Source organism: Gobius niger (genome assembly GCF_951799975.1).
Source record: "Gobius niger genome assembly, chromosome: 5".
Classification (NCBI taxonomy): Eukaryota; Metazoa; Chordata; class Actinopteri; order Gobiiformes; family Gobiidae; genus Gobius; species Gobius niger.
The window spans coordinates 34,262,240-34,276,194 of NC_136856.1; the positions used below are offsets into that span (position 1 = coordinate 34,262,240).

General features: G+C 42.7%; 1 protein-coding gene across 1 annotated transcript in view; it reads right to left on the bottom strand.

Annotated features, from left to right (window-relative positions):
• Positions 1-13,955, bottom strand: part of pcgf3 (polycomb group ring finger 3) — a 45,687-nt gene that overhangs the window by 10,762 nt on the left and 20,970 nt on the right. The window contains exon 7 of the mRNA XM_079556732.1: positions 6,783-6,871. Within this exon, the coding sequence (XP_079412858.1) occupies positions 6,783-6,871 (89 nt within the window). The remainder of the gene's footprint in view (positions 1-6,782; positions 6,872-13,955) is intronic.

Here is a 13,955-nt window from a genome sequence, read left to right on the forward strand (position 1 = left end):
ACATCACTGTGGTACGCTGTTTATTTTCTCTTAGCATTTCACACGGCAACTAAGCAACCTTTTAACACCGTGATGGCTCCAACATGATGCACCCTCACATCAGAGCAGAGAGCATCGACTTGGATGAATAAGCTACACAAAAGGACAGATAGGAAAGAGAGGAGGCGAGGTGCAACATGAAAGGTAAGACACGGCGCCTGTAGCGGAGGCTTCTCCAGCACTCACGTCACAGTCATTCAGGTTTGCTTGGATAATGACCCCTCTTTGGTCAGGTGTGTAAATGTACTATAGTTTGTTCATGAAATAATTTTGTTCCAAAGGCTCGTTGCTTTAGAAGAAAACGATTGCCTGGGACCAGCTGGACATGCAAGACAAAAGATCATCATAGTATAGAGGTATTTGAAGCTTCCATGAATTTCTACTATGTTTGCAGTTCAAGTTAAATTTCAGTTTGTTTGTTATTTTTTTAAGACCTAAGACCCTCAATATTTCGTTTCATTTACATGTTCAATTGTTTTGTCCATTTACTTGATTTTCTTGAGTTTGTTGTAAACAAGCAGATGATGCTCTGACCTTTCTTTATGCACGAGTTTGACACATTTCTGTTGCTAAATTTGTTTGAGTTGTGTGACTCAGGAAGCATGTTTAGTTTAGTTCTTTATCCCTACAATCTCAGCTTATTCCTAATATAAATCATAGATATACATCTCTTTAAAATCCAATAAAAATGCATGTAATGAGACATTAATTCATGTCAGATTTTTGATCCCAAGCGAAGCCACTTCTCTGGACAACAGGCAGAGCTCACAGTGTGCGACGTATTTTCTAAAACACCACATCTTTATCATAACTCTGAGAAACAGAGGTTTCAAAAACACTTGTCGGTGCCACAGGTGAAAAGGATCATGGTCCGTGAGCGCCTCTCTGCTTTTTTGCCCGTCCACTGCGTCAAAAAGAACTGAATTTAAGCCGTCGCTTTCTTCTTATTTCTTTCTTCCCCCCCGAGCCCGCGGTTTGAGCCCCAGTGTCAGCCCATGGAGAGGCTGTGCAGAGGCTGAAGGTGACCTTGTGTGCGGAGAGAGGGACCAGCCCTGCTCACGTGGAGCCCTCTACAGCTCTGCGGAGGAACTACAGGCCCAGAGACATCACACTGGGGACTGGATCTCTTCCAAATCAGATTTTCTTCTAGACAAAGAAGATATGACAAAGCTAAGAAGGAATAAATTATGACTAAAACCTATTATATGCGATATTTGTGTCAGCTGATAAAAAGTAAATAACAATGAAAAGGAGGAAGCACTTCGGCATCCACGCAAGAATGTCTTCACTCCTATAGAATTCTATGCGCGGACGTCGAAGTGTTCCTAAGCTGTTATTCCCCCTTTTTATCCGCTTAGAAAATGGACATGTTGTATTTTGTGTAACTATACTTAGCTCCTCACGTAACCGTGTTTAAATAGGGAAAACGTGGATGAGCTTGGTCGCTTCTAACTTCACCCCCGTTTGGGTCCATAGAGGAGAGGTGGAGAGGCTAAATGTTAACAACATCTTTGGTCTTTTTGTGTGATTGAGCGAACGCCAAAGACCAGACGGGTACGTATCAACTCGTCTAAGCTCAGGTAAGAACATATTTCAGTATGGAAAAACAGTGGCCTGTTCCTTTAGAGACTGCAGTTACACCTGCAGTCCTGAGGTGGCAGTAACCTGTATAAAACCTTTTAAATGTGTAAAATCTGAGTTTATAAATCGCCATTTGACATTTATTGTTATTGTTTATTGTTAAGACTGAAAAGTGCATTGACACAAAGTGTAACAAAGTGCTGTGTGACTGTTATTGGAAGACAAAGGAGTGCAGGATAAAAATGCCTTCGAACACAAATATTGCGATACTTTATAAAGTATCGATACTTATTATATGGTAAAGAGTATTGTGATCCGATATTTTGTCCCAGCCCAAAGAAATGGTGTTTTGACCGGTACTGTAGGATATGTGGAGATATGTGAAAACCAACTATGAATGTTACTTATACTAACCATATTGTGCAACATCTGGATAATCATTATGTATACTCCTTGTATATAGTTGTACTCAAAGGTTTACATACACATAGGTTTACACATAATGGTTGTTTGAAGCCATTTGCGGGGAAACAACTGAGTTTGCTATTTTTAAATCATAATGAAAAGCACCAAAATGACCCTGATCAAATGTTTACATAGCCCAGATTTTAACACTGTGTATTTCCCCCTTCAACATCAATGACAGCTTGGAGTCTCTTGTGGAAGTTGTGGATGGGGTTCTGTATAATCTGATGGTAAAACTGACGATTCTCCTTGTCAAAGCCTCCGGTTACTGTAAATTCCTGGGCCGTCTTACATGAACTGCACGTTTGAGCTCTCCCCACAGTGTTTCAGTGATATTGAGGTCAGGAGACTGAGATGGACACAAACGGGATCTTCACTTTTTTCTGCTGGAGCCAGTGGCCGGTCTCAATATTTATGGACCTGACGGAATATATATTACACTGGGTTCCAAAAAGATACTAAGTGACTTATTATGATGCCTCTATTATTTCATTTGCAGATTTCCTGTCTATTTTGCACTCAAGCTGATGGAACAATTTATTTTCTCAATAAAGGCTTATCTTAGTTTTCCAATCTCCAAGAGCCACCACTTTGACTTTCTGTTAAAACTGTTATAATCGACGTTACAAGCAGCCGCTTTACACAACATTTTGTCTGTATGTTGCTTTCACAAAGTATGACCAACACACGCTCGTTTGAAGTACAGCTGCCTTGTACCAAAACATCTGCACAAATGCAAAAAAAATAAAATAAAGTAAAATAAAGTAGAAAGATGTAAAACCTTTGGTGTTTGCCATTAAGTTTCAGAAATAGGCCATGAAACACAACTATTGTACCAGTTTAGCTTTGCATCATAAAATTTCCATCGTTTTGCCTTTAATCCACAAACCCACTCGTGACCAGAGCGGAGCCGCCTTAGATATTTTACTAAACCTTTGGTTCAGCCTCGCCGCGCGTCTGTTTGCTCTATCTGTGCACCGTAATGTCATATTTGTTCATCTCACGGCTCCTCAGACTCTGTGGACTGAATCAGACAGAATCGGCCTCTCACAGAATCCCACAGTTTCAGTGTTGGCCACATTCATTTATCTTGTTTTCACCTGTGATCTCATAAACACAACACTAGAGTAGCGGCAGGTTTTAGCGACTAACATGGTTGTTGTTGTTGGCATGAACGCAGCACAGCGACCGTACGAGCTACATATCACGGAAAAACAAGCTGCGACTGATATTCTTCCCTTTGTTGACCAAAAACCTAGCTACGATTTTTCTGACAGACATTGCCATTGGATTTTAATTTTATATATAGACTACAATTCATTTTTCATGCAATTGAGCTGCATATTTATTACTTTTAAAACTGATGTTAAACATCCCGGTGTAACAGGCCAGAGTATATCCCCGATTTGGCCTAGGCTATTCTATACCCCGGGGTATATTATGGCCTAGGTATTTCATACCCCCCAGGCCAGATTATACCTCCAATGATAACAGTCATGTTAAGTGATATAGCAAGAATTATACAGTAGTTTAGGGTGATAGAGTGGGTTGTCCAAGGGCTGTGCAATTAATCAAAATTCGATTACAATTTCGATGATTCCACTAAACGATTACAAAATTAGCATAATCGGGGGAAAAAACAATTTTTTTCTCACCTTTTTAATTTTTTTTAGATTTTTCAAAAACATTTTTTTTGCAAAGCAGACTTGCATTATTTCACGGCGCTGGGATTATTTCCCCTTCGCATTTCACATGCCATGGCTCATGCTTTTGCCTGACATAAAAACAAACAGCTCTGTGTGATGATGTCATCAGGCCGCGCTGCTCAGTTTACTTGCGCAGGTGTGAGGGCTGGCCAGCAGGGGGCAGGTGTGAGGGCTGGCCAGCAGGGGGCAGGTGTGAAACAGAGACCTCTCCTTAATCGAGGCGAACTTGAAATCATTTGTACCTTTATGACTGTTCAGAAAACAGAAAATATTCAGCATAGTTTTTTTTTTATTAATAAATATACAAATAAAATAAAGACCTTTTTTTATAGGGAACAAATAATCGTTTGAATAATCGTGATTTCAATTATGACAAAAATAATCGTGATTATTATTTTTCCAATAATCGAGCAGCCCTAGTTTGTCCTTTAACCGGAGGTTGGCAGTTCAAATCCATGCTGCAGGTACAGGCTGGTGTTATGTCTTTGGGCAAGACACTTTCACTGGGCCTTATCACAAATGTCACCTGATTGTTTTAAATAGCACATATCTGTTTTTGCTAAGTAATTCTTAGATTTGAAAAAAGCTTGTGTTTTAGAGTCTTAAAATTGTATTTAACTTACACTTAAGTCAGTTAGCGAGGGAAGATCACTAGCTAACGTTGTCAATACAAGAAAAAACAACAACGTGCGAAACGAATGTTATGCGTCATCAAACGATGGATTTGCACTTTCAGTGGCTTATAGTTATTATGGTAATTCAAGGCATACAAAGTCGACATGTGATGCAATATTAATAGCTAGGCCTATATTATGTTATTACCAATGTTCACATTTCAAAAGTCAAATCAATGTCAAACTTTTTTTATATAGGCTATTTTATACCCCGGGTATAGTTTGGCGTGGGCCATAATATACCCGGGTTTACTCTGGGCGGGGTTTAATTTGGCCTGTTGCACCTGTACTCAGTATTACGATTCAGCTTCATGCAGCAACAAATCTGTGAGAGGCAAAGACCTGATGAAAAACATCCTTAGTTTGAATCAGTCTCAAAAGCAGCGCTCGCTCACGCTTTCTCTCTATTCAGCTACATGAATGCATTCTCTGAGTCACACGCTGCAAAACGCTGCCTCATATTCACATCAAAACCTGCTGTAAAGATGCTACAACACGAGGCTCACTACAATGATTTGTGCACACACCGATCACCTTCTTTTGGACCACCTCAACCCTCTCCGCGATTACATGAAAAATGAGTGACAGAACCCGACCCGCGAGACACTCATTGTTTGTTGCTATAGCGGTGAGAATAGACACACGTGGAGTTTGTTTATAGCAACAGCAGCACAGACAGACAGGATTCTCCTTCAGTGACTTCTGATTGGACGACGGCCAAAGGAATCACTCAAACAGCGGAGGAAAAATATCCAAAGCCCCCTGAGGTTCAGTTACTGCAGCTGCTCAAACCCCAATTTCGATGCGATAAAGGTTAATCGTGCAATTTGATCAGACACTGAGCTTCATCTGCCAAAGGCTGCACGAGCATTAATTAGGACTTAATTGGAGTCAAGCACCAGGATTGTGGAAGGGAGTGTCCCTGGAACTCATTTCCAAACTGTTTGGAGCCGCAGGATCTGTCAACCATACAATGTGTTTTGTAATTGTGAATACATAACATTACAACTCTTCAGTAAAACCAATATCAGGCTCACCTTATATTTGGATAAAGGTGGGTCATGTTTATCAATAATTTACAAAAATCATACATTTTCCTATGAAGTGCTATGACACATGAGACACAGTTAACACAATTATAGATACAGGCGGCATTGCGTCATACAATGGGGTGTGGCCTCACCAAGGGGAAGAAAGTATGTTTTGGGAAGCACAATTTTCATTATTTTATCTGTTTTCTGACGTAATATAAACTAATTATCACACACAAATGAAGTCAAGTCTAAATCATAGCCATATGAATGTTTTTTTTCAAAGCAGATTGTTCAGTAGAAGAGAAAAAACGGAAGTCGTAGCTAGTGTTAGCATGTAGTATGATGCTAACATGAAGCATCATGTTAGCATTCTCAGTGATTTATGTATTTATGGGCTGTTGAACTACTTTGAACTACTTTCAGATTCCAGATTCCAGATTTAGCAAAAATGTGACCACGTTTTCCTTAGTAAAGTAAGTCTCTAGCCCATTGCTGTGCGAAATAACCAGTTTGCTCACTGCAGCCATTAGGGGGCAGCTTAAATACAAAAAAGGGAAAGAATTCCACATGTGTCTCGCAGAGGGCACTGACATAATAAGAGATGAGGATATAAACAGCATATATTGTAGCCACGTGGTAAATGGTCAGTCTGCCCCAGCGCGGCTGTGGCTACAATAGTAACTTACTGCCATCCAGTGTGGAGTGAATGAATAATGACTTTACGTAGCACTTTGAGAAATGTGTGGCACAAGCTGATAAAGCTCAATAAGCGTAAGATGATGTTTTTATGAGGCCACAGGCCTTTAGAATATATGCGGCCTGCGACCCGCCGTGGGGACTGAATTTCGGTCCTTGACTCAAATGAGTTCGACACCCCTGCTTTAGTTTGACCATGACCATGTTATAGATACAGACGGCATTGCGTCATACAAGGGGACGTGGCCTCGCCGAGAGGGAACGAAGTATGGTTTTTGTTTTTAGGTAGAGGCAAACATTTTGAAACTGTTGCTGTGCCAACCATGTAAAACAAATGAGAAGCGAGTGAGAAAGAAATCTATGGAACTTTCCCTCTATGTCATTTGCTTAAAAAATAAACTAAAAATAACTTTTCATCTCAACTTCAGTCATAATTACAGGAGGATTAAAACCTGTCATATGTGCTTTAAGTAAAAAATAGCACTGAACAACTTGCTCACACTGGAGTAATACTTTGACCTGTACTTTTACTCGGGTAATGAAGTACATTGAGCGTCAGAGTTCATTTGGAGAGAGCCGACACTGACCTGCTCGTCGCTGCGGTGGTAGTCGTTGTCCTCCTCAGCCTTCTCCTCTCCCGCCTCCTTGTGTCCGGGCTCTTCACACTTGGCGTCTCCTGTGGACAGATGACAGGCGCTTCAGGACACGTTCACACTCACGAACTCCCCTGACAGCTCGCTGCGCGGCAACCCAGCGACAAGCGAGAAATCGGCAGCGAGCAAGCAACGCCGCCGACACTTCTTTGGATAAATTCCCTTTATGGAGCTTTAAACCATCGTATCACATTGTTCCCAAAAAACATACCTGGAGTATTTCAAACAACACACACACAAAGTTTGTAGCAGACCTCCGCAGAAACAAAGAAGCGGCGGCTTGCACTCTCACAATGAGGTCTTTTCAACAGAATTCTTCAAGACTCTGTCTGCCACATTCAGTACGTTTACATTTGAGTGTAGTCCAACTAGGCCAGCAGTGCCCAAAGTGTTTGGTGGCACTCAAGTTTCTTGTTTAAATTTGCACGTATTACCAGAGATGATTAGCCCCAGGCTGCTGTGTGCGCTCGAATCATTTCGAACTGCACAACAGCCTGGGGACCATGGCCCAAATTTTCGCACGGATGTGGGAACCAATCACAGAACGAGGAGGGACAGGAAGACGATGACGAGCTATTCAACAGTTCTATTTACAGATCCAACAAGACAGCAGTGACTCCATCTTTTGATCAAGCTTTAGACCATGTTCTAAATAGTTTAGCTCTAAAGTTTAGAGCTGGTATATCATACGTCATCGGATTCGATGATATGATTGGCTGTGGCCACGTGCAGACACATACAGTATGATAGACATTCATAGCGCCCAATAAACGGCTATGGACGATCGTCCACCACACCTCTCCTACAAAATGAATGAATTGAAAAAGAATTGGTGGTCCCCAGACTAAATATCACTTGTGATAATTTTGTCTTGCGATAGCCAGGCTAAGAGATAGAGATAGAGAGATAGAGCTGCATTAAGCTGTGAGAGGTTATGTTCGCCCGTGTTGACTACTGGTTTGTGGCCCTCAATGCCATACAAACTTCAAAATGCTGCCCTCGATGGAAAAGGTTTGGACACTGCTGGACTAGGCTAAAGATTCGACTCTGATACGTTTTTCCAGGAAAACCTGTCAAACCATTCTTGTCCCAGTCTACTTTGACCAACCGTTGACTGCTATGTTGTTGCTAGCAAAGAGGTAGCCCAGTTAGCCCTGTTTAGCCTAAAGTGCTTTCAGGCCGAATTGCTGTTCTGGGGTCAACTGCGTTGCATTAACAAAACACCCGTGTTTAAGCTCAAGTCCACCTAAAACACTTAAAAAGAGGAAGATTAGCATTCGACGGCTAACAGCTAACATTATATGACACTGTGCTACCCAGCGATGCACTGTGGTCAATATCGACCCAAAAACGTCCACTGAGCATGTTAACGGACTCTGAAAATGTTCCCAGACCAGCTGACTTGCTAACTGTCTGCAACATTTGACGGTTCAGTGACGCAGTAGGAGGATCACTCAGTAGAAACTTCTACTGTATCCATGGTTACCGTGGCATATCCACTAAAAAGTACCAGGTAACAGTAAAGTGGGCAGACAACAAGGTCTTGGCAGCAGCTTAAATTAGACGAACGTGGTAGTGCGTTAATGTAGCGCTCCCTGTGTGGCAAAAAAAACATCTCCACAAAGGTCCGACGGGGTTGTTCTCACTAAAGAAAAGGGACCCGTCAAAACCCGCTCGAGCGCTTCAGACAGGAGATAATCGAATCGGTGTCCAAACTGAGTTATACAAGAAAATGAGACTTTTTAACAACAAGAGAAGACAAAGCCTTCAAAAAACGTGGCTCCAGAGTCGCAGGCTGCCGGTGTTTTGAAGGCAGATGCGCGATGTCACTAGTGCACAGACGCCTGGAGCGAACGGTTGTGTGTCTGCTCCATCTGTGAAATGAGCCACAGCACAGTGTGTGTGTGTGTGTGAGTGTGTGTGTGCGTGTGTGTGTGTGTGTGTGTGTGGGGGGGGGGGGGGGGGGGGGCAGAGACTGGGAGCAATGAGGCACTCCCGCTTCCAATTGAGCCTTAATTACCAAACGGAGGCTTTAAAGGAGCTCGGGCCAGTACGAAACCCACACCAGATCCATGTCGAGGACTCCTCCGACAGGCTGGAAACTACAAACAGCTTTAGAAGGAAGTTGCTTTGATTTTAACGTTTTTAAATCAAAACTCAGCTCACAATGCATCTTTTCAAGCTGGAGCATTTGCGTTTTACTTCATTCACGCAGTGTTGAGTAATCCTCAGGTGATCCTGTTCAATTAAGCCGTGTCTTCATCTACTGCTGAAGCCCTCTACTCTCTATCTCTACTCCCTTAGCCTGGTTTTACCAGACCCTCGTGCTCATTGTGTTTCGTACAAGGGTCTGGACCTTCACAATTGAGCTCCGTTATCAGGTGGGAGGGGTGAACTCCTTTAAAACCATTGGATCTGATTTTCGCTAGCGTTTGGTCGTGTGTGAGTGAGTGAAGCAGCTATTATAACTCTGTCATAACTCTGTCATAGCTCTGTCATAGCTCTGTCACAACTCTGTCACAACTCTGTCACAGCTCTGTCACAGCTCTGTCACAGCTCTGTCACAGCTCTGTCACAGCTCTGTCACAACTCTGTCACAACTCTGTCACAACTCTGTCACAACTCTGTCACAACTCTGTCACAACTGTCACAACTGTCACAACTCTGTCACAACTCTGTCACAACTCTGTCACAACTCTGTCACAACTCTGTCACAGCTCCGTTCCGACCCTATCACGACTCTATCACGACCCTATCACGACTCTATCACGACCCTATCACGACTCTATCACGACTCTATCACGACCCTATCACGACCCTATCACGACTCTATCACGACCCTATCACGACCCTATCACGACTCTATCACGACCCTATCACGACCCTATCACGACTCTATCACGACCCTATCACGACTCTATCACGACTCTATCACGATCCTATCACGACTCTATCACGACCCTATCACGACCCTATCACGACTCTATCACGACTCTATCACGACCCTATCACGACCCTATCACGACCCTATCACGACTCTATCACGACTCTATCACGACCCTATCACGACCCTATCACGACTCTATCACGACTCTATCACGACTCTATCACGATCCTATCACGACTCTATCACGACCCTATCACGACCCTATCACGACTCTATCACGACCCTATCACGACTCTATCACGACTCTATCACGACCCTATCACGACTCTATCACGACCCTATCACGACTCTATCACGACCCTATCACGACTCTATCACGACTCTATCACGACTCTATCACGACCCTATCACGACTATCACGACCCTATCACGACCCTATCACGACTCTATCACGACTCTATCACGACCCTATCACGACTCTATCACGACCCTATCACGACTCTATCACGACTCTATCACGACCCTATCACGACTCTATCACGACCCTATCACGACTCTATCACGACTCTATCACGACCCTATCACGACTCTATCACGACCCTATCACGACTCTATCACGACCCTATCACGACTCTATCACGACCCTATCACGACTCTATCACGACTCTATCACGACCCTATCACGACTCTATCACGACCCTATCACGACTCTATCACGACTCTATCACGACCCTATCACGACTCTATCACGACCCTATCACGACTCTATCACGACTCTATCATGACTCTCGGGGACATTCCTTGCACATTCCAAGGCTTCAGTTTTAATTTCTGGATATTTGGGAGCCGAGCCAGGATGGATTGAAGAGCTTCCATTACTTTCGTATATGCCGCCATTGCCAAACTACAACCAGCAATGCGGCACAAATGCTTGACGTCACCTACAAGTCCCGCCTCCCCCGCTCGCTGAATGACAGGTTGAAATTCAACCGATGTAACGCGGCCACTGAGATCAAGCCCAGACGTACATGTAGGGAAATTATAACTGACTGGAGTTTACGGAAGGCTAAGGCCAGGCTAGTACTCCTTGGTTATATTGTGTCATTGGTAAAAAACCCATAACATTTTTAAAGTGCATAATCTAACGTCGGGTCAGTTTGGCATTCAAATGTCCTTTCCAAATCTCTCATCCCTTCTCGTACCCACTAAGGCCTCTCTGAAGCCACCTTCAGAAGTTCCTTCAGAAGATACTTTGAGCTGTGACTGTCAGGCGTCCTCTCCCTCGCCCCACAGAACAGAAACTGGAGGTGGGCTATATCTACGAGATGATATCGAAATTTCTGTAGGGAAGATATGTAAATTTACAATAATGAGTTTATCTCCAGTGTAAAAAAAAAAAAGCTGCAGCTGACTGTGTAGTCTCTCACAAAAGGGTAGTAAGAGTTGTTTTTAACTGAGGAACAAATTTAGATGCTAGCCATATACCCAATGTCATATTTCCCAGTGTGTTGCGTTCACGTTTTGGAATTTGATGCCATAATCTCAGTTGGAGGGCAGGGACCAATACAACTCTATGGGAGAGAGACTGTTTTTTATATAAATCTCCAAAAAGAAAAATGGATACTTATTTGGAAATGATTGGTTTCACACATTCATCTTATGGCTGAAAGTCATTTCTCCTGACCAACATCAAGCACATCATTTAGAACATTGTCACCATTTTTGGACGCCTTTATGAGAAAATAATTGGACCCAAGCTAATACTTGATGACAAAGAAGACACTGAACATTTAATTTGTCTCATGTGGTTTGTCCCAGTAATGACAGAGATATTAGCCAAAAACCACGACAACAATATCTGCATTTTGACTAGGGATGCACTGATCCTACGGGACGCAGCTTTCCACTGAAGAGAGCACATGGCAACAAACTGGAGAATTGTTTAGTGGAAATACAATAATCCACATAGAGCTGACTCTATTACAGTCGACACTCCCTAAGTCAGAGTCTGTGCTGGATTTAACCAGAGCTAAATGTTGTTAGTGCTGCAGCGTGGAGTCTGCAGTGTTTACAAGATAAAGGCTAATGATGCTAACTCGCGGCTAACAGTTCTGGCGATTCTTACGTATTATACCCAGGGGCTTTTTCATCTGAAAAACTAACCCAGCGACTAAAAAGTACTCAGAAAATCCAAAATAAAGAGATGCTATAAACACACGAGAAAAAACACACAAGCTGTAATAAAGCCGAAAAGAGACCTTTTAGCTGCAGTAATAAGTAACATCTCAATACTGTTGTTAAATAAAAATACATCAATGAATAAAGCACAGGCATTGGGGAGCTTTTGGACATGGGCTGTTCTGTCTATGACGGACAGTGTCTGATATAACTTCTCTTTAAAGCAGTACTAAGTAACTCTTCCCCCTAGAGGCCATAAGCGCAACTGCAGGTGTCGTAGTAAGTTATGATTTTTTTTAACTTATTAATTGTCTTGGAGAGTAAATACTACGCTGACAGGGAAGGCGAAGGGAGACAGGGTCACTGTGCATCCAATTATACAATGGAATTGTTTTTTTCACTCAAACTTGGCTGTAAATACTGTTTAAAGTGACGTTAGCCCGCAGTTAGCTTTGCCCGTTAGCATGTTAGCTTCTTCTTCGTGATTCCGTTAGTGTGTATTGCTTTCTCCGCACCGGTGGCAGTCAAGTTGCAAACATGGTTTTCTGTCCAGAGACACCAGGGGGAGATGAAAGACCCTCCAATCATCCCATAAACACTTGTATTACCCCCACAGGGACTACGAAAAGGATTTATTAAGGTAAACACGTTACTTAGTACTGCTTTAAAGTGTAGCCTACTTTACTCAAGGAAATGTAAATGAGTAAATTAACTAATTACTAACTAATCCGCTGTGAAAAAGTAAGTATGTTAAAGAAAATGCCTTGTACTTGTATCGGTATCGGCAAGCACTTAAACAAAGTACTCGAACTGGTATCGGTTTTAGACAGTAATCTAATTTTGACAGTTGTCATAGTGCCTGCCCTCCGCCTCAGCTTTAAGCTTCAGGCTCTTCAGAATGTGATGTCACACGAACACAACCTGAAATGAGTGAGTCAGTATTCTATTTGATCATCGAAACCGAAAATGCCAATGCTGAGTCGCCCGAAAGAATGTTTCCTTTTAAGCCCCAAGGTCCAGAACTGAACTGCGAAACTAAGACCACATTTGTAGCACTTTAATTCAACTACGGGGGTTAGCAGCTTTTAAGACCCCATGGAGACGGGATTTTTGTCAATGTGATTTCATTTCCCAACTGTCCTTCCCACAGGCCCATAGTTGCGACTTCAGCTGTGGCTCCGGGCGCTTCATCCGAAAAGGTCCACAAACATGGCCGACAGCGGACTCTCTTGGAGCCTTGCGTTCTGAAGGACTCATTCAGGAGCTTTGGATCACGCGGGCGCCGATGCTGCCAGAGTAATTGCGATCAAATCACAATTAGAGCGGGCGTAATTTGGCAAATGGCAAAGACCACAATTATTTAGGCGCTATAATCTCCTCTACCTAGAAACTGAACGACCCCGAGTTCCTGTGAGGTCTCGTGTGTAAAAACCCTGTCGTTTAGGCACGGACTGCAGGATTTTTGGATTTGATTGGATGTGTTTTGGATTTCCGATTTGTGGCTGAAAATAAAGATTCAGGTCACAGCACGTCGTATTGACAGTATGGAGCTTTCAGCATTATTAGTGGACATTATCTCCTCTAAATGAGCTTAATCTGAAGCTCGGGGGAGAAGGTAACACAGAGTCCCCTGCCGTCCTTTGAACGGCTAGAGAGAAACTATGATTGTGTCGTCTAAAGTAAAACAAATATATGGGCCACTGCTGGAGCGGCTAAGTGTCTGTATTTTTGTATGAAAGGCTGTTAAAGAATAACTGACACACCATAATTGTAATGTACATGTTGTAATGATCAGATCACTTTATGTGTTATTTGTATTAATGTAACCAAATAGCCTGTCACTGATAAACCCAGGGATATTTACTGTAGAATTGACCAGTGTCCTGCAGACATGGGGAGAACATGCAAAACCCCGGTATCGTATCAGTATCGGAAGCAAAAAAGCTGAATTGGTGCTTCTCTAGGCCACACACCCACTTCCTTACTCTGCTTCAGCAAACTAACGGAAATCACCACCATCATCATCTTCATCATCATCTTTC